Genomic DNA, 17,337 nt, shown 5'->3' with positions numbered 1-17,337 from the left:
CTAAACTAAATTGACTAAAATTAACTAACTAAACACGTTATAAAATCAAATTAAACTTGCTTAGTGATTACTATACACAGAAATACACATTTGGGTAAATTTCATATTTTTCAAAAATATTTTTATGCTTTCCAAAATCTAACCCTAAGAACACATACAATACTACAACATATGTTGGCAAAACCTAAACCAAAGAATATCATGACTTACTACTTTCACTCATCTATGTCGAAAACAATTCCCTTTTGTTAAAACATATGTTAGTTATATGATTTTTATTTTTCACTTATCAAAATATTTTTTACAAATTTTTTAAATTATTTTTTTTTAAAACAATACCAGACGACTTACAAGTTAGTCGTCTGGACGGAAGACTTACGGGGGTTAGAAACGTAAAAAGCATTTTGGTTTTTTTTTGTTTCTACACAAGGGGCATGTTGTAATTTCAATATTCTCTAAAGTCACTTTCGCATTTGATTCATGTTTGGGTTTACTTTTGCATTTGAAATCAAGTTGTGAGTCATATTTGGCAATTTTCTCACATCAATATTCAAATATTTTTTCTGGAAAATTATTCATTATCTACTAATTAACTGAACAAATTGAGAATGAAATAGTCAATTGACTAGTTTAAACATAATTTCTTACAAATTTTAACAATTGACTAGTTTAAACAAAATTTCATATTTTTAAAACAAAATTTTATGTAATCAATGATTAACTGAGAAATATATGCGCACACAATATTTTCGCATATATTTGAATATTAAATATATTGATTGCAAATATGTGAGGAACAACTATTTTTTTTAAATATGGTCCATATCCTTTTTATATTAAAGGATAAACATTTGCAATAAATGTGTTCACACACAAATTGACACATGTCAGCTTTACAATTCAATTCAATTTTAGTTTTTGTATTTTAAAACTTTTGTATTAATAAATTCAAATTCTTTCCGAGCAAGTATTAAACAATATCATTATTGAAATAAATAAATTACAAAATTATTGAGATTCACATCAATTAAAATGATAGAATGAGAATATTTTTAGAAATTAAAAGTTTTGTATCTTGCCGAACTTGGCAATTGTTGACGTTTATGCATACGAAACATGAAAGCAACAAATAATTATGATTGGTTACAAATTAAGGAAACTTAGGTAAAAAACGACACATACAAAATTAGATCTTTAGTTTAGCCAAATATCGTTTTTCTATGTAGAATATTCATATCAAACCAAAAATTATAAACATAATCAGATTGTAGAAAAAATCAGAAATAAAAAAATCTTTAAAAGAAAATAAAATTCTCAATATCAATTGAAAACAAAATTTATGTACCTTGTGAACAGATCACATTATTTCTAACAGCAACTCTAACCCATTTCACTCGATTATGTCATGTTTTTATTCTATTTACCAAAATAATTTTATAAAAATACACGTTATTTGTTATATACTATATCAAATTTGTAGCATGCCTAACAATATTGACACGACGCCATTAAAGTATTGTCCAATAATCGTGTATGTAAAATGAGCCAACCATATTAGTTTTGCCCAGAAAGTAAGTCTTAATAAAATATTTGGATCCGAAGAACATAACTGAACTTTATTTGAAAGAAACACTAAACATAAATTAAAACTAATTAAGTACTCAAATAGATCTAAAAGATTAATATCCAGATAACCAGACTTGGACCTAATCCAAACTGAAATATTTTGGATATCAAAAATATCTAAAACACAATTATATACTTACATATATTAGTTATTTTGTAAAGTTTACATATATTAGATATTCATTAATATGAAAATATCTAAAATAACAAAATATGTTCAAAATAGTGAAAATATTTATTTTTCTCCATCTAAATATTTAAATTGAACTATTTTTATGTAAATTTAAGTATTCAGTCTTACATTATTTTAAATTTATGTTTTATATTATTTTTATTTTTAGATTTTGAAGATTAAGTATATTTGGATTTTTCGTTAAAAATACATAATTAAAATATATACCCGAACTCAAACCTGAACTGAATATGTAATGATTCGAACAAAATCCAATCCATATTTAAACCAAATTTGTACATATCCGAATCATATTTAAACTTCTAACTCTAAAAATGAAAATCCGAATAGATCAACTAAATCCGAACAGATATCTGAATGTTCATCCCTTGAAAAAAGTATATTGACAAATCTCTTATTACAATGTAAAATAAATAATCTAATAAATTATTCACTCCGCGGATGGCATTGATTACTGCCTAGCAAGATTTAAAGTGAAGAATGCAAATCCTTTAAAAAAATCATAATTAATAAAATTCGCAAGTTAGGTAGAACCAGTATATAAAATATTTAATGTTGAATTGTACTGAAGTATTTTATTTTTATAAAATCACCTTTAGATGACTTTAAAAATAAAACCAAACTGAAAAATCTCAGTTTCAAAATGTGACTTTTTAATTCCCGAGTATTTAGTCGGTAATTTTAATGCTTAAATATTGTGCGTTTGTCACAAAAATACACTTATCTCTTAAGGCGCAACGTGAATGTTGCATAGGAATGAATTGAAACATCCTGATATATGTGATATATGGATGAAGTCTTAATAGAATTAATTTTGCTATCTCTCTGTCACAAAAATATACTTATCACCTCGTTTGCATATTCTCAGCTAATATATTTTTAACTACAAATAATTATGTAGATCACAAAAAACAAAAAAAAAAGAATATGTAAAAATAAGATAACACTCTTATTAATTTTTCAGCAGTCCTATAAATTGAAAATAAATAATTTCAGTAAAAATAAAATTTTAATAATATTTGTATGATTATGTTAATTATTAATTATTAATGATAAATCATACAATATATACAATATAATAAAAAAATTCTGATAATTAATATTTTAATAGTCAATAAAATTTAAGAAGCTATTTTGAGGTTTCTATTTAAAGTTTCAAATTAGTTTATAGTTTAATTATATTTTCTACTATTTTATGGTTACATAGTGTCACAGTCGGAACATAATATTGCAGCTAAATGTTAACTTGGAAGAAAAAGAGTTGGTAGAAAAAAAAGGAACAAAATACAACAGCAGAGTAATCTATAATCGCTCACGTGTTATTTTACATCTCCCTAACTTTTATATGATTTTATTGATAAATAGTCGAATATCCATTTCGTTGTTTTCTAGCTTCACATAGGCACCATTCTTTTTGTTTGTTTGACTTTAAACTCCGATGATCTTCTGAGCCTTTCCCTCTGTTTCGATTCCCTTACTGTCTCAGAGGTTAGTTCTTAAACTTTGATTTTTTTTTTCTCTTCCATGCTCCCGTTTTTGTGATTTAATGGTTATTTTCCTTGGAAATCGGATTTGTACTTTCGGTGTAGACAAAGATCTCTCTGACCAGACATTTACGATCCTGGAAGGTGAGATTACCATCCACATTTTTTTTTAATTCCCGACCGCTAAGTTTTCTTAGCCCAACTTGGGGTTCTTACTTAGGTTTTAGATTCGTAGTTACCGTTGTGTTCAATGTTCTAAGCTCGTGTAGACAAAGATTTTTTTTTTTTGAGAAAAGGGCTTAGACAAAGATCTTACCGACCCAACATTTACGATTGTGGTCGATGAGACTAATATGAACATTTCGGATTTCCTGACAGCTAATTAGTTTTAGCTCACCCACTTTAGGTTTTAGATTCTTAATTATTGCTGTGTGTGGTGATCTTCTAAACGTTTGGATTAATGAAAACAATTAACATTTTTGTAGGGAATAAAGAAGTAAATAACAGAAATTATGAACCGTAATGGGTTTGTGAAACCTGTTCCTACTGAAGAAGAGAAGGGAAAGGTAAACCTTATAACCTGGTCGTTGTTTTTAGCTAATTTAGAGAAATCTTACAAATCAGAACCGTGAGTCTTTCTTCGTTTGTTATAATTTGACTTCAGATTGAGGAACTGAGAAAGCTGTTAGGGCCATTGCCGGAGAAACTCTCGAGTTTTTGTTCGGATGACGCAGTTTTGAGGTATTTAAGAGCCCGCAATTGGCATGTCAAGAAAGCTGCCAAGATGCTTAAAGAAACCTTGAAATGGAGAGTTCAATACAAACCTGAAGAAATCTGTTGGGTACATATTTTGAATTATGACTAAAACATTATTGTGGATGCATAAGACTAATGGGCTAATTTTGATAGGAGGAGATAGCTGATGAAGCAGAGACAGGGAAAATTTATAGATCTAGTTGTGTGGACAAACACGGACGACCTGTTCTTATCATGAGACCTAGTGTTGAGGTTTGTTCATATAAATCAAAAAGTTTGTGCTTGGTCAACGTTGGTTCTCATTATGTTGAGTTGTTCAGAATTCGAAGTCGATGAAAGGACAGATTAGATACCTTGTTTACTGTATGGAGAACGCAATCCAGAATTTGCCACCAGGGGAGGAACAGATGGTGTGGATGATAGATTTCAACGGCTATAGCTTGGCGAATGTATCGTTGAGAACTACAAGAGAGACCGCTCATGTATTACAAGAACACTACCCTGAGAGATTATCTTTGGCCATTCTTTATAATCCTCCCAAGTTCTTTGAACCCTTCTGGAAGGTAAAAGCTAAGACCTACATGATTACTTAAAAATAATTTGAAAACACATTAGTCATAGGTTAACTTTTTAGAATCCGGTTTTTAAGTTGACCCGAATCACTGATTTTTCTTTTAAACCGAATCGGACTTGGTTTCTTCAATGAGTCACAAACAGGTCCGGTCCGGTTTTCAAAACTCTGACTTAAACTAAAGCTTGGTTGGTCTAATGCGTAATGGTTATAGGTGGCGAGACCTTTCTTAGAGCCGAAGACGCGGAACAAAGTCAAGTTTGTTTACTCGGATGACCCAAACACCAAGCAGATCATGGAGGAGAACTTCGACATGGACAAAATGGAGTCAGCGTTTGGTGGAAACGATGACTCGGGTTTCAACATAGACAAGCACTCAGAGAGGATGAAAGAAGACGACAAGAAAAGGTTGGCTGCCTTGAAGGACATTGCTTCCCCTTCCCTAGACTCACTCAGCTTCTTATCTGTCTCTGATGGTGCCACCTCTGACAGTGCTCATCTCGGCTCTGAAGATGTGTCTGAGGACGAGCAACAGCCCCATGGTATGAATGAGAAGAAGGAATCTATCCCATGATGTTAGTATCCAATGATTGTAACGTCACATGAATTTATCTATTGAGACTTTCTTCTGAGACATTCTATGTTTTCTCATCATATATATATTTTTAATATTTCAGAAGTAAACAAACCATACAATGCACGAAACACAAGCTGGCGATTATAATTGAAATCCCACATGTCGCAGGAACATGGATAAAACATACTGATTGAGCATTTTTAGTCTTCAGTTTCTTGATATTGCTTCATGATCTCTGCACAGCCTGGTGAAGCTGCATCCCTTAGGAACCCCAAGTTGTTAGCGAAACGTTCGTCTGAAGCAATGCCGTTGAAACGAGTGAGGGTCACACGGGCACGGTCATGACCAGGTGAGACATTAGAGCAGCGTAACTGAGAGCTACTAACCAACATGGTATCACAGAACTGATCCTCATGGTCTTCGCTAACCAAGATCTTGTATGATCCTGTTGAGTCGGTTCTCGCCTCGTGCCTGTAGGTTAACTCCATTGTTCTCCTGTCTTTGCACTCCAATCTAACCACCGCTCCTAAGGATCAAAAGATTTGAAATCTCATCTTTATTGGAAAAAAATGAAGAAACCCTAATAATACTGGATCTCAAGTTCAGATCAGAATCTGAACTTGAAAAATGGATCTCGGATGATTACGTACCAGGGATGAAAGTAGAGGCAGAAGTTTCGAAACCAGCCAGGCAAGTATCGCAATAGACACGTCCTCTGACTACAAACGGGTTCCTGTTCGGACGAGCCGACATGACTAGAGCCGGTAAAAAGCAGAGAGCAACCAGAGTAATAGCTTTCGACATCGCAATATCTTGAGAAGTTTTACAAGGATGAGCTTTTTGTTACGGAAGATCTGAGATTTGAAAGAAAGAAAGCAAGAGAGTAATGAGTGAGAACGGTGGAGTGGGGCAGCTTTGTTGTGTGTGTCAATAAAACAGAATGATTGAGGCGTGTGAAGTGGTATTCTCTCCTACGCGCTGAACTAGAGAAACCGTTGTTGACTGCTTTTACAAGTATCAGGCTATTGATGTGGTGGCTCACTATTATTGGCTGGAGTGTAGCTTGTTCAAAACGTCTTACCTAGATGACCACTGCTCTTTCTTTTTATCGGCGTACTAAAGGAGTAAAGATGATAATTGCCATAATTTTGTTCTCTCTCCAACTCCATTATTACTTACTGAGTTAGTAGCATCAGATATCTTTTTTATGGAGATTAGACTCGTATATCTCTAATTAGGCCTGAACATTTTACCCTAGATCCGAAGATTCGACCCAGAACCGATTTGAAAATATCCGAACCGAACCGATCCGAACGTTTAGAAGTATCTATTGGGTCTAAAACTTTTATACCCGAATAAACTGGATCCGAAAAAACCCAATCCCGAATAGACCGGACCCGAAAAAAACCGACCTGAATAAACCTGACCCGACAAAAACCGATTCATACCCGATTTAAAAACTTGAATATCCAAAACTATGTTTTGTTATGTTCTATTTTCTATATTTTATTTTATGATTTAATTGAAATATATTTTTGTTAACAAACTTTGTTATTATTTTTGTAACATTTTCAAGTAATATGAAGTTTTAAATGTAAAATTCAATTTTTTCTTCTAATTTTTAATAATTTATTTTAAGTTATTTTGTAAGATTTTAGATATACATGACATATTTTGACTAAATTTAATGAAATTTGTGTATTTTTATATTTTTAGATCTTAAGTACTCGAACCTGACCCGAACCCGATATGGACCCGAAAAATTGTAAGTATTTTATAAGTATTTTAATTATAGATCTGAATTGATCCGGACCCGAGAAAAACTGACACAAACCCAAACCGAAAATTTAGAAGTACCTTTTGGGTCCAAATGTTGGAACCCAAAAGAACTTGGATCCAAAAGAAACCGGTCCGAACGCGACCTAAAGACCCGAACGCCCAGGCAACTATATATCTCTAAGACTATATACAATGTTTCAACATCCTATCAATTTTCAACACCTTTCTTTTTTAAATATTTACATCATCTTCTCTTTTTAACCTAATTTATCAGCATTCACTTCAAATTATATTATATTTTCCTTTTAAAAATTCAACATTATAACTCACAACTTTTAATTCATATATTTTTTGCAACATAGTAACTAAATTTTAATAATTTGATTATGATTACCATAAAAATTAAAATAACATAATCCGGTGAAAAACCATAATCTTTTTTTTGGTAATCATGTTAAAAGAAAGAAAAACCATAACCTTATTATATAAATTATGGTTCTTCAAAGTTAGTAATTAACATGATTGTGACACATGACAATTTTATATTTAAGATTATGACATGTATTAAATAAAAATTTCATATAAATAATTATTTAATAGTAATTTTTCCTTTTTGAAAAAAAGTATTGTAAATAAACAATTTCCATACAAATAATAAATTAATAGTAATTTTTCCTTTTAAATCAAAAATTAAAATTGTAAAAGCTGTATGAAAATAATTTTTATTTTCAAGAAATTATAATTTTTCCTTTTTGTGTTAAATTAAAATTTTCATATAAATAATATTTCATAGTAATTTTCCTTTTTTGAGAAAAAAATATTGTAAATAAAAAAAATTTCCATACAAATAGTAAATTAATAGTAATTTTCATTTTCAAATCCAAAGTTAAAATTGAAAAAGCTTTATGAAAATAAATTTTCTTTTCAAAAAATTTTAGTTTTCTTTTTTTTTTAAATCATGAACAAAGAGAATTATAAAAGAAAAATAGTAGCTTAATAATATTTAAAACGAATGATAAATTCATAATAATACAACAAACTGTTTAATAATAAATCTAAATATTTGATTTTTTAGAATTCTAAACAAAATAGAGTTGTAAAAAGAATCTTCTTATTTTTAAAGAAGAATCAGAATCTTCAAAAACGAACGTCCTCTTCCTTTTCCTGGAACCACTAGCCGGAGGCCGCTCAGGAGCATCTACGATCCCAGGATCTCCAACGGTCAAAGTGCCAAGAGGAGAGGGAGCCGCCGGCAGAGAAACCATCGGAATGTCAGGATCGGAAGGACCAACCGTTGACAAATGATCGTCACCATCCGCCGTCTTGTCGGGAGAAGAACGAACAGCCGCGACGGAAGAATCAACTATAGGAGCAGCAGAAGCGGCAATAACAGGAGCCGGAACCAAGGCCGCAAACAAACCGCTTCCTTTCAGACTCGCTGACAGGAGAGCGGAGGACGTCTCGCTCATAACCCAGTACACATGAATGTCCCTCTTGACTTTCCCCATTTTCTTGCCAGCAGAAGTCTTTCCCTTTCTCTCCGAAGACTCGGCAGTAAATGAAGACCCGAAAGTAACCACCCGAGAAACTAAAAAAAATAAAAAATACGTAGATAAAAGGATAATCAATGAAAAGAAGTAAAACAATCAATGCTACAATCACCGAACTCACCAGTGGTAATGCGAGGAATGCTCTGACGGATGCGCTCGACAGTGAAGTCAACCCAAGTAAATCTCCCGGACCCAGAATTCGATTCAAGCGATCGGTCACCTACGACGGAAGAGGCCGACCCTTCCCATGAGCCACTAAAACAAAACAACGCGCAAAAATCAACGAATCAAGCAACGGAAATAGCAAGGAATCAGAAGAACAAATAAGCTACCAGGCTCGGGATTCCATTCGGTCCTAAAAACCGCAGAGGGATTAGCCACAGAAGCCGGACTAATACGCGCAAAGAAATACTTCTGTTGCCAACCTTCAGCTTTAGTCGGTCCTCTACCCTCGATAAGGCGACAACGAGTCTTGATACTGACAGAGAACTTGGAAATAAAATTCATCTGGGAAATCATCTCAAAGAACTTGGTGTCAACATCAACGTCCACCTCCGCACCAAGAACTAGAGAGATCACCATATTATGAATGCATGGCAGCCGGGGGACAGAAGCAATACAAGAGAGATAGACTAGAGAGATAAAATAGAGAGAATCCATAATTCGTCTTTACGACTACGAGTTCTTCTTTTGTATTCTTTGTTTCGGCTTTTTGCAAACACTTCATTGAAACAAAACCTTTGGCCCACATTAATCATATTTACATTCTTGTTTAGTCTATAAATCCCTTGTTACTGGATTTAGGATTCAACAAATCTGATACGATTCGGTCTGAGTTTAAAAATATTGCCTATTACGAAAAGTATTCTGTGAATATTTAATTTCTTGAAAACTGTTAACAGGTTTTGAGCTCTTTCTGTTAGGGTATTTTCTGGTACAAGTGATTCGTGCTCAGCCCACGGAATGATAGGAGGAAGGAGATAAGTAGTCGTAGTGTTTTTTCTCCAGCTTCAGTGGTCGATGAACCAAGAGATCCCGTTTTTAGGATACTGCCAAAAGGATATGGGCCAGTATATATCGTCAAGGCCTTAGTTCCCGCAAGGGGTATTGGTCGTTAGGCAAGGGCTGCCTATCTGTGGTGAGGCCCGCAGGCTCCATAATGAAGGACGCAAGGTCTTCATGATGTACAGTCGATGGTTCCTGGTTCTGAAGGTTCCTTCCAGGTTATAAGTCATGGAACCATGGCAGGAGTGGAGATTTATAGCTGCATCCTACAGTGGGGATTGCCTAAATACCCCTCGGAAGGAGATCAAGCCATTCTTAGTTCATATATTGGAGGCGCGTAGCCTAGGTGGGCACGTGGCCTTGTAGGCACGTGGCCTTGTGGAGGCGCGGAGCCTAATGGAGGCACAGAGCCTAATGAAGGCACATGGCCTGATGGAGGCGCGGAGCCTGATGAAGGCACGTAGCCTTGGGATCACGTGGCTCTAGGAGCACGTGGCTCTGTAGTTGATAAGAGTCATCTATTGTAAAAGGCGCATGACCAGAATAGATGACGGATCGTTGGGATGCTGCAGTGAGCATGGAGCATCCTGACGATGCTTCGATATGCTTCATGGAGAATGGAGTGTCCCTACTGATGGGCTGGAGATTATAGCCTGAGCCAATATATAGGGTTATAGACGTGCTGCCATGAACAGGGACGTCATCTTGTTGGTGATGATCGCAGGGATTCGTCCTCCATAGATATGTCGGTGGAGATAGTCTTTTAGGTCAATTCATGCCTTGGTAGCCGTCGAATTGACTATGGGGTTTATGTCCTCTGTAGATGGACGTCTTCCTATAGTGGACGTGCAAAAATGAGTATAGAGCCCCATATAGCTGATAGTAATCGTCGGGATCAACCTATTATAGGCGAATTCAAGCGGAAGGTCTTCTTGGTGTGAGATATTGACTTGGCGGCTGTAGAACTTGTGATCTCTGTGGAAGAACGTGTTCACCCCCTCTTTTAGGGTTTATTAACCCTTTATTTATAATAGAAGTCGTGCTTCCTCTCTAGTATTTGGAAATATTCACTTTATACCTAGATAATAGAATATTTTCTTTTTTATTAAAGGTGGTTCCATGTGTTGGAATACTTCCTCTTTCTTCTCTTGGATTTAAGGAGATTCGACCATATTATGATAAATATGGATTATCTTTATCTTGAAGTTTTCTTTTTTACTTAAAGGTAAGAGTAATTATCTGACATGGAACCTTCAACCCGGACAGGGGTCGGGCCTGGACGGGGGTCAGACCTGGACAGGGGTCGGGCCTGGACAGGGGTCGGACCCTGGAAGCCGGAAGCTGGAGAAATCTCCTCGTAGATTATTTTTTCCCAACAGTTTGCCCCTTATTTTCTGGCTTCATGTTTGAAGCACTACAAGAAAAATGCGTTTTAATAGCACGCTAGGATAGCGTTTTTTCGCTTTCTGCTATGGTTGACATATCCGTTAGTTTTAGATAGTGTTTGTATTTTTGGAAACGCTATGATAGAACGCCATAATTAGAAATGCTATGGTAACATACATTTAATAGCATATAAAATAATAAACGCTATAATAGTGTACTTTTTAACCAAAGACCAAGCTTGGCTTGGCTCGCTATAGCGACCGAGCATATAAAAACCCTAGACCAAGCTTGGCTCGCTATAGCGACCGAGCATCGAACAAAGCTCGGTCGCTATAGCGACAGAGATCTATCCGCAGCTCGGTCGCTATAGCGACCGAGCGTGGTTTCGTGATCCGTTCGCTATAGCAACCGAGTTCTCGTTCGTGACCCGATTGCCATCGCGATCGGGTTTATGCCGTGGTCTGAGTTCCGTTATCCAAGTGTTTAAACCTATCGCAAAGTTACGATTCTCTTAGGATGCTTGTTTGCGGAGGTTTGGTCCTTTGATAACAAAGTTCCGTTTGACTTTAAGAAATCGTTACTTTCTTAAATCGTTGATTTCTCAAGTTGTTGATTAAGAAATCGTTGATTTCTTAAGTTGTTGATTAAGAAATCGTTGTTTTTTAAGAAATCGTTGATTTCTTAAATCGTTGATTAGGAAATCGTTGTTTTAAAGAATCATTGTCTTAAAACAAGATTTTAAGGAATCTGCCTTGGAACTTCAAAGAGGCCGTTCTCTCAAACCGTGAGGACCCAGAAAACGATCAAGATATCAAATCGAAGCCCTCGCCAAGACGGGTCTGGTGAGGTCGGTCGCTATAGCGACCGAGCTTCGTATGACCCCTTGGTTGTTCCGCGATTGCCAAGCCGCATCCTCGTGGTTTAACGATCTTTTGTTATCTCCGATGATCGTGTTTTAACGAAAACTTTGTTTAGTCGCGGAACCTTTTGCAAGGAGACGATTTTTAAGAAATCGTAGATTAAGAAATCGTTGATTTTAAGAAATCGTTGATTTAAAAAATCGTTGATTTAAGAAATCTTGTTTTTAAAGCAAGATTTTCCCGCAAGTTTTTCGTATTAGTTTTTCGTATAAGTTTCCTTGAAAACGTAGAAATTCTTAAGACGTATATTTTTATCGAATGTTTTGATACTAACTTCGTCGTCAACACGAACCGTTGGAGCTTGTTTCGACGCTGCGGACAAATCTATTCAAGAATTTTATCGTAAAAATTAGTTTAAGCAATTTTTACGAGAATTATCTTTTTCGAGGAATATTTTCGAAAGTTAATTTCGTTGTGACCGTTTTTGATCCCAACAGTTAGCCCCCCAGCCCGTTAGAACCGTGGATCGTAGATGCGAGGTTCTAGCGGGCGATAAGACAAGTTAGTCAAGTTAGGCGGAATTAACGGTTGAAAATGTCCGTTGAAAGTTGTACGTTCATTCTAAGAAGAGTGGAATCTTATAAGATTGGGGCTGCGCTTGATGAAAGCTGCCTACGTACCCTTTGTCAAAAGGGATCAAGCCATTCGTAGTTCATCTTGGAGTTAAGATTCTTATGACATGTTTTCCAGTGAGACTTTATTGTCTAGTTATGTGTAGTGAATTTTGAGCATGTTGCTGTCGATAGTATTTTGTATTGGACCTTTGTCGGCCGCAAGAGTAGCCTCGGAGGTTGTTTATTTTGGCCAAGTTTGGCCTGTAAAAAATATGTTGCTCAAATCTATAAAATCGTGGTTTTTATAAATCGAGAGAACTTCCGTTTATCGAAGTTAGAGGGACAGGGTGTGAGTTGTCGTCTCATTCCTGCCTCTCCGATGATCACCGTATCCATCGATTGTACAAAGTGAGATTTTTCGCGGTTTACTGATTTACGCGAAGGTTCGTGAAACGGATAGACTTAAGTGAAGAGACAAGTTTTGGGATCTCGTATCGGGTGTTGATACTATGCCTGTGAGATGTTAAGTACCAACAAGGCTGGGTTTAGGGCAAGACCTAGGTTTACTTTCGGACTGAGGCTTTGCGATGACAAATCGGCTTTCGTTTTGCCTGTTTGCGATTTTAACCTGACTCGTACCGTTTTAAAATCCGCGAAGTGTTATCGGCTTATTATGATCTGTCTGGGTACGAGTCGGAGCTACTTCCTTTACGAAGCACTCAAACGAAATTTCGGTGTTCTTGTATAGCGCGCTATGGTATCCTGGTCGGATGTAAGAGAGTCTACCCTTAGGTGGCTTGTCTGTTTAGGACGTTAGAGTTCGTTTGTTGTGATCAGCAACAACGATATGATGCTGTTTAGAAGGCGTATGAAATTTTGGTCGAAAAATGTTTATTCGAGCACGAAGCGACGTCTCGCAGTGCTGCGACTTTATTTTTCTTTACGCCATAAGAGGATTATGGGCTTTGGCTTATGATTTGATTTATACTTTTGTCAAGTGTAAATGGTAGAATTCTAGTAGTCATTTCGGATTTTGATTTTGTCGCTTTGTCCGTATGCTACTTTTTAGCAAGCGTTTTTAGGTGTAAGCGATGGGAGACATGTGTCTGGATGTGATAATCATTTTGTGGATACTGGATCCGTTGTCATAGCCGTTTAGTAGTTGGCGAATTGTTTTGAGGATTTTGGACCGAAGGGTCGTGTAAATTTACCAGGGAGAAGCGTCTAAATTCACTGTGTTTCGTGAAGTGTTGGCCTTCCGGAACTTGTTTTTTAATTTTTAAGAATGACTCGTATAGCTCTAGGTGCTTTGTTACGAGTGTTTCTTTTTATACCGCGTTTTATGGAGCGTATAGAACTTAATCAATTGATGATAAGTTTAAATCTTCCGTTAACCATATGGTTGTTAGGACTGAGTTTCGTTACGAAGAATTCATCGTATGATTTCCGATTCTGGGTTATACGACAAACTGCTTGCATAATAGTCACTTGGCGTTTTACGACAAATCGTGGATTGTTGTTTAGCCGTTAGCCGTTAAGCGGTTGGAGCGGTGGTCGCTCAGTAGTTTTGGATTGGCATGGAGGCTAGGTGCAGCCGTATAGCCAGGGAAGTTGTTGGTAAAGGATCGTCGTAGAATACGTGCAGTCTTGGTTGCAGGGTCATTTCCTGCTTCGCGTAGCCAAGGGTAGTAAAAGCAGGAATCAAGAGCAAAATTATCTATGACTGATATCCGTTGTTTTATTTTACAAAAGAGAACGGGTTAACCGTTCTTTCGAAGGTTTTTCTTTCTTTAGGAAGCAGGACGAGTGTGCCTTAGAATGCGTGGCGATCGTTTCTCGGTTTTTCGAGAGACTAGGTCGGTTTGCATCTTCTGCCTGGAAAATCAAGGAACAATGGAACAAGACTGGAAAATTTGCCTAAGACTTAGCTTGCTAGACTATCCACCTAGGTTCTAAGTTTCCTAAATTCTACGGCAGTTCTAAAGACGTTTTCGTTCCTTTCCTACCAAATATTAAAACCTTGACGGAATTTTTAGTTAGACGTACCTTAGTCCCATTGATGATTCGAGATTGCCCCTTCTTCCTTCTTCTTCTCCTCTTTTCTTCTGACTTTATCGAAAGTTTTCTATGCGTTTAGGAATGACCACTTTCGATTCAGCGTCGAAGGACTTCGAAAAGTCAGTTACCAAATTTCATATGAATTGGTTTTCGACTTAACGTGGCGGAATCTGGTAAAATCACATTGTGTTTTATGCATCGAAGGAATTTTACGAAATCGTTGAACCAAAGGGAGGAGAAGCAGACAAAGAGGGGCGTTTAGAAAAACGGGTCAATGGACAAGGCGTCACTCGAGTGAGGCTCTCAGTTCGTCAGGCTGCGAGCAAACTGGTTATGTTCCAGATACGATATTGTTTGGCTTTATGAATGATGTTTCGTAAAATATGGCCGAGCTTGATCTTACGAAAGCTGTTTCCTAAAGCGCTGTCGAGCTTTTATTTTTCGAGAGTTATTTCACAACTGCTGCCGAGTTAATTTTACGGAAGTCGTTTCGTAAAATTGTTGTCGAGTTTAATTGTACAAAATCTTTCTCGTGAAATATTTGTCAAGTTTTTTTTTTTTTTTTACGTAAGGTTTTTCGTAAAAGTTATCGAATTTTAATATCAGAATCCCTAGCTGCGGCAGGTATAATTTTGGTGACTAATCTTAATTATAAACTTTCTCGTTTCCGTGGGATTGATCCGAAGAAGTTTTTCGAAAGTAAGATTAATAGACAAAAGTCGAGAGTCCGCAACGAGCGAAATCTTAGGTGTTAGGAAACGTCTTAACAGCGAGGGATATGATCTCTCGTTTTGGCTTTGTTTAGTCTTCGTTAACCGGTTTAAGTTTCGAATGATTTTATAGAAATCACTCCATTTTTTCGAAACTGGTTGAGAAGGATGGCGAGCTGGTCGGGACAGAGTCGAGACAAACCACATTCACAACGGGAGTTGCTCGGAATTGGAAGAAGTACGGTAATGGTATCGGTCTTCCGAATGAATCCCAATCCCTCGTATAGTTAAGATGATTGGTGTTTTATAGTAATTGTAATCGTTTTATACGATGAATTGCAATCCATTTGTTAGCCGGACCTTCCGAGTTTTTTGTAACTTTCCCGATCATTCTGATCGAAGGTTCTTAATTCACGATTTTAAGAATTTGCACTACGTGGCCTCGAGCGAGGATGCAAAGTACGTTATTGGACTAGTGTCGGGATGGTTTCAGGAGGAATCGGCCGCACTCGCTGATCGACCCGCAGCCTGGCGCCCAGGACCGTGACGTTGGTCTGGCCGCCCGGTATCAGCGAGTGACAGTAAGCTGAGACGAGTCCCACTTGTTTTCGTCGTAAAATCTCAACAGAAACTCCGATTGAGACGAAACGAACGGCATTTCGAAGAGGAATTAAAGGAGAACACAGAGGAAGACTCCTTTGAGGCCTGACAGCTCGCTATAGCGAGTGAGGATGTGTCTCGGTCGCAATAGCGAGTGGAAGGGAGCCAAGACGAGTCCAACTTGTTTTCGTCGTAAAATCTCAACGGAAACTCCGATTAAGACGAAACGAACGGTGTTTCGAAGAGGAATCAAAGGAAAACACAAAGGAAGACTTCTTTGAGGCCTGACAGGTCGCTATTGCGAGTGAGGATGTGTCTCGGTCGCTGTAGCGAGTGGAAGGGAGCCAAGACGAGTCCAACTTGTTTTCGTCGTAAAATCTCAACGGAAACTCCGATTGAGACGAAACGAACAGCGTTTCGAAGAGGAATCCAAGGAGAACACAAAGGAAGACTCCTTTGAGTCCTGACAGGTCGCTATAGCGAGTGAAGATGTGTCTCGGTCGCTATAGCGAGTGGAAGGGAGCCAAGACGAGTCCAATTTGTTTTCGTCGTAAAATCTCAACGGAAACTCCGATTGAGACGAAACGAAAGGCGTTTCGAAGAGGATCAAAGGAGAACACAAAAGAAGACTCCTTTGAGGCCTGACAGGGTCGCTATAGCGAGTGAGGATGTGTCTCGATCGCTATAGCGAGTGGAAGGGAGCCAAGACGAGTCCAACTTGTTTTCGTCGTAAAATCTCAACGGAAACTCCGATTGAGACGAAACGAACGGCGTTTCGAAGAGGAATCAAAGGACACAAAGGAAGACTCCTTTGAGGCCTGACAGGTAGCTATAGCGAGTGAGGATGTGTCTCGGTCGCATAGCGAGTGGAAGGGAGCCAAGACGAGCCCAACTTGTTTTCGTCGTAAAATCTCAACGGAAACTCCGATTGAGACAAACGAACGGCGTTTCGAAGAGGATTCAAAGGAGAACGCAGAGGAGAACTCCTCTTGGGTCTGGGTCGCTATTAGTGACCAGGCTTGGCTCGCTATAGCGACCGAGCTTGTCTTCGGACTCGGTCGCTATAAGCGACCGAGCTTGGCTCGTTGCTCGGTCGCTATAGCGACCGAGTTTGTCTTTGAGTTTAACTTTTCTGCGAGTAACCTAGGGGTTTTCCGCAGTTATTGGGGGGAGCGAGTTTTTACTTTTCCCATACGTTTTCGGAGAAATCGTCTTGGTCGAACCCTTATGCGCTGAGATTTCTCCAACTCGGTAATAAGAAGAATTTTCACAGGGTTTAGAATTTTTTTTATCGTTGCCCTTTGTGTTTAGAGGGAAAAAATCACGAGCTCGATTTAGTTCTCTTCCTTGTGACAGAAGGTCACGACTAAATTTTCGTTTTTATTGAATACTACAGCATTTGCGTAAGCGTTGGCCGTAAGGGCACTCAGTGCTGCGAGTTTGTCTTTTTATTTGCGTACGTCTTTCTGATCAAGCGTTTTGTGGCTATGAGTAAGAATAATCCGTGACCCCTCCTTCTAGCGCCAAACTGTGGGAACCGAAATTCGCACCGTCAATATTTCGTATAA

At 37.3% G+C, this 17,337-nt stretch overlaps 3 protein-coding genes across 4 annotated transcripts; 1 reads left to right on the top strand and 2 right to left on the bottom strand.

Moving 5' to 3' along the window:
• The first annotated feature begins 3,170 nt into the window (after positions 1–3,170).
• LOC130509871 (uncharacterized) lies at positions 3,171–5,301 on the top strand. 2 transcript variants are annotated; one of them, XM_057006168.1, is made up of 7 exons: positions 3,171–3,307; positions 3,409–3,447; positions 3,789–3,869; positions 3,968–4,144; positions 4,213–4,311; positions 4,380–4,622; positions 4,845–5,301. In XM_057006168.1, the coding sequence occupies exons 3-7, from the start codon at positions 3,816–3,818 to the stop codon at positions 5,202–5,204; spliced, it is 933 nt and encodes a 310-aa protein (XP_056862148.1). In that variant the 5' UTR covers positions 3,171–3,307; positions 3,409–3,447; positions 3,789–3,815; the 3' UTR covers positions 5,205–5,301. The 2 variants fall into 2 exon arrangements, with proteins under 2 accessions (XP_056862148.1, XP_056862149.1); XM_057006169.1 differs by lacking the exon at positions 3,409–3,447 and having other exon boundaries at positions 3,175–3,307.
• LOC108847645 (pollen-specific protein C13) lies at positions 5,218–6,162 on the bottom strand. The gene is made up of 2 exons (XM_018620943.2): positions 5,858–6,162; positions 5,218–5,733 (listed from the first exon to the last, which is right to left on the bottom strand). The coding sequence occupies exons 1-2, from the start codon at positions 6,009–6,011 to the stop codon at positions 5,408–5,410; spliced, it is 480 nt and encodes a 159-aa protein (XP_018476445.1). The 5' UTR covers positions 6,012–6,162; the 3' UTR covers positions 5,218–5,407.
• A 1,827-nt stretch (positions 6,163–7,989) lies between these two features.
• Positions 7,990–9,198, bottom strand: LOC108845023 (uncharacterized). The gene is made up of 3 exons (XM_018618295.2): positions 8,869–9,198; positions 8,658–8,791; positions 7,990–8,574 (listed from the first exon to the last, which is right to left on the bottom strand). The coding sequence occupies exons 1-3, from the start codon at positions 8,883–8,885 to the stop codon at positions 8,066–8,068; spliced, it is 660 nt and encodes a 219-aa protein (XP_018473797.1). The 5' UTR covers positions 8,886–9,198; the 3' UTR covers positions 7,990–8,065.
• Positions 9,199–17,337: the final 8,139 nt, after the last annotated feature.

This window comes from Raphanus sativus, chromosome 3, assembly GCF_000801105.2.
Source record: "Raphanus sativus cultivar WK10039 chromosome 3, ASM80110v3, whole genome shotgun sequence".
Lineage (NCBI taxonomy): Eukaryota > Viridiplantae > Streptophyta > Magnoliopsida > Brassicales > Brassicaceae > Raphanus > Raphanus sativus.
Note: the sequence above shows the minus strand (reverse complement) of the source record. Positions and strands in the feature narration are given on the sequence as shown.

Bases quoted from the DNA above. Each gene is read 5' to 3' on its own strand.
- LOC130509871 (XM_057006168.1), top strand. From the start codon at position 3,816: ATGAACCGTAATGGGTTTGTGAAACCTGTTCCTACTGAAGAAGAGAAG. The intron at 3,870-3,967 runs GTAAACCTTATA...ATTTGACTTCAG, and splicing joins CTGAAGAAGAGAAGGGAAAG to ATTGAGGAACTGAGAAAGCT. The intron at 4,145-4,212 runs GTACATATTTTG...TAATTTTGATAG, and splicing joins AACCTGAAGAAATCTGTTGG to GAGGAGATAGCTGATGAAGC.
- LOC108847645 (XM_018620943.2), bottom strand. From the start codon at position 6,011: ATGTCGAAAGCTATTACTCTGGTTGCTCTCTGCTTTTTACCGGCTCTA. The intron at 5,734-5,857 runs GTACGTAATCAT...TTTGATCCTTAG, and splicing joins TGCCTCTACTTTCATCCCTG to GAGCGGTGGTTAGATTGGAG.
- LOC108845023 (XM_018618295.2), bottom strand. The intron at 8,575-8,657 runs GTGAGTTCGGTG...TATTTTTTTTAG, and splicing joins CATTCCTCGCATTACCACTG to TTTCTCGGGTGGTTACTTTC.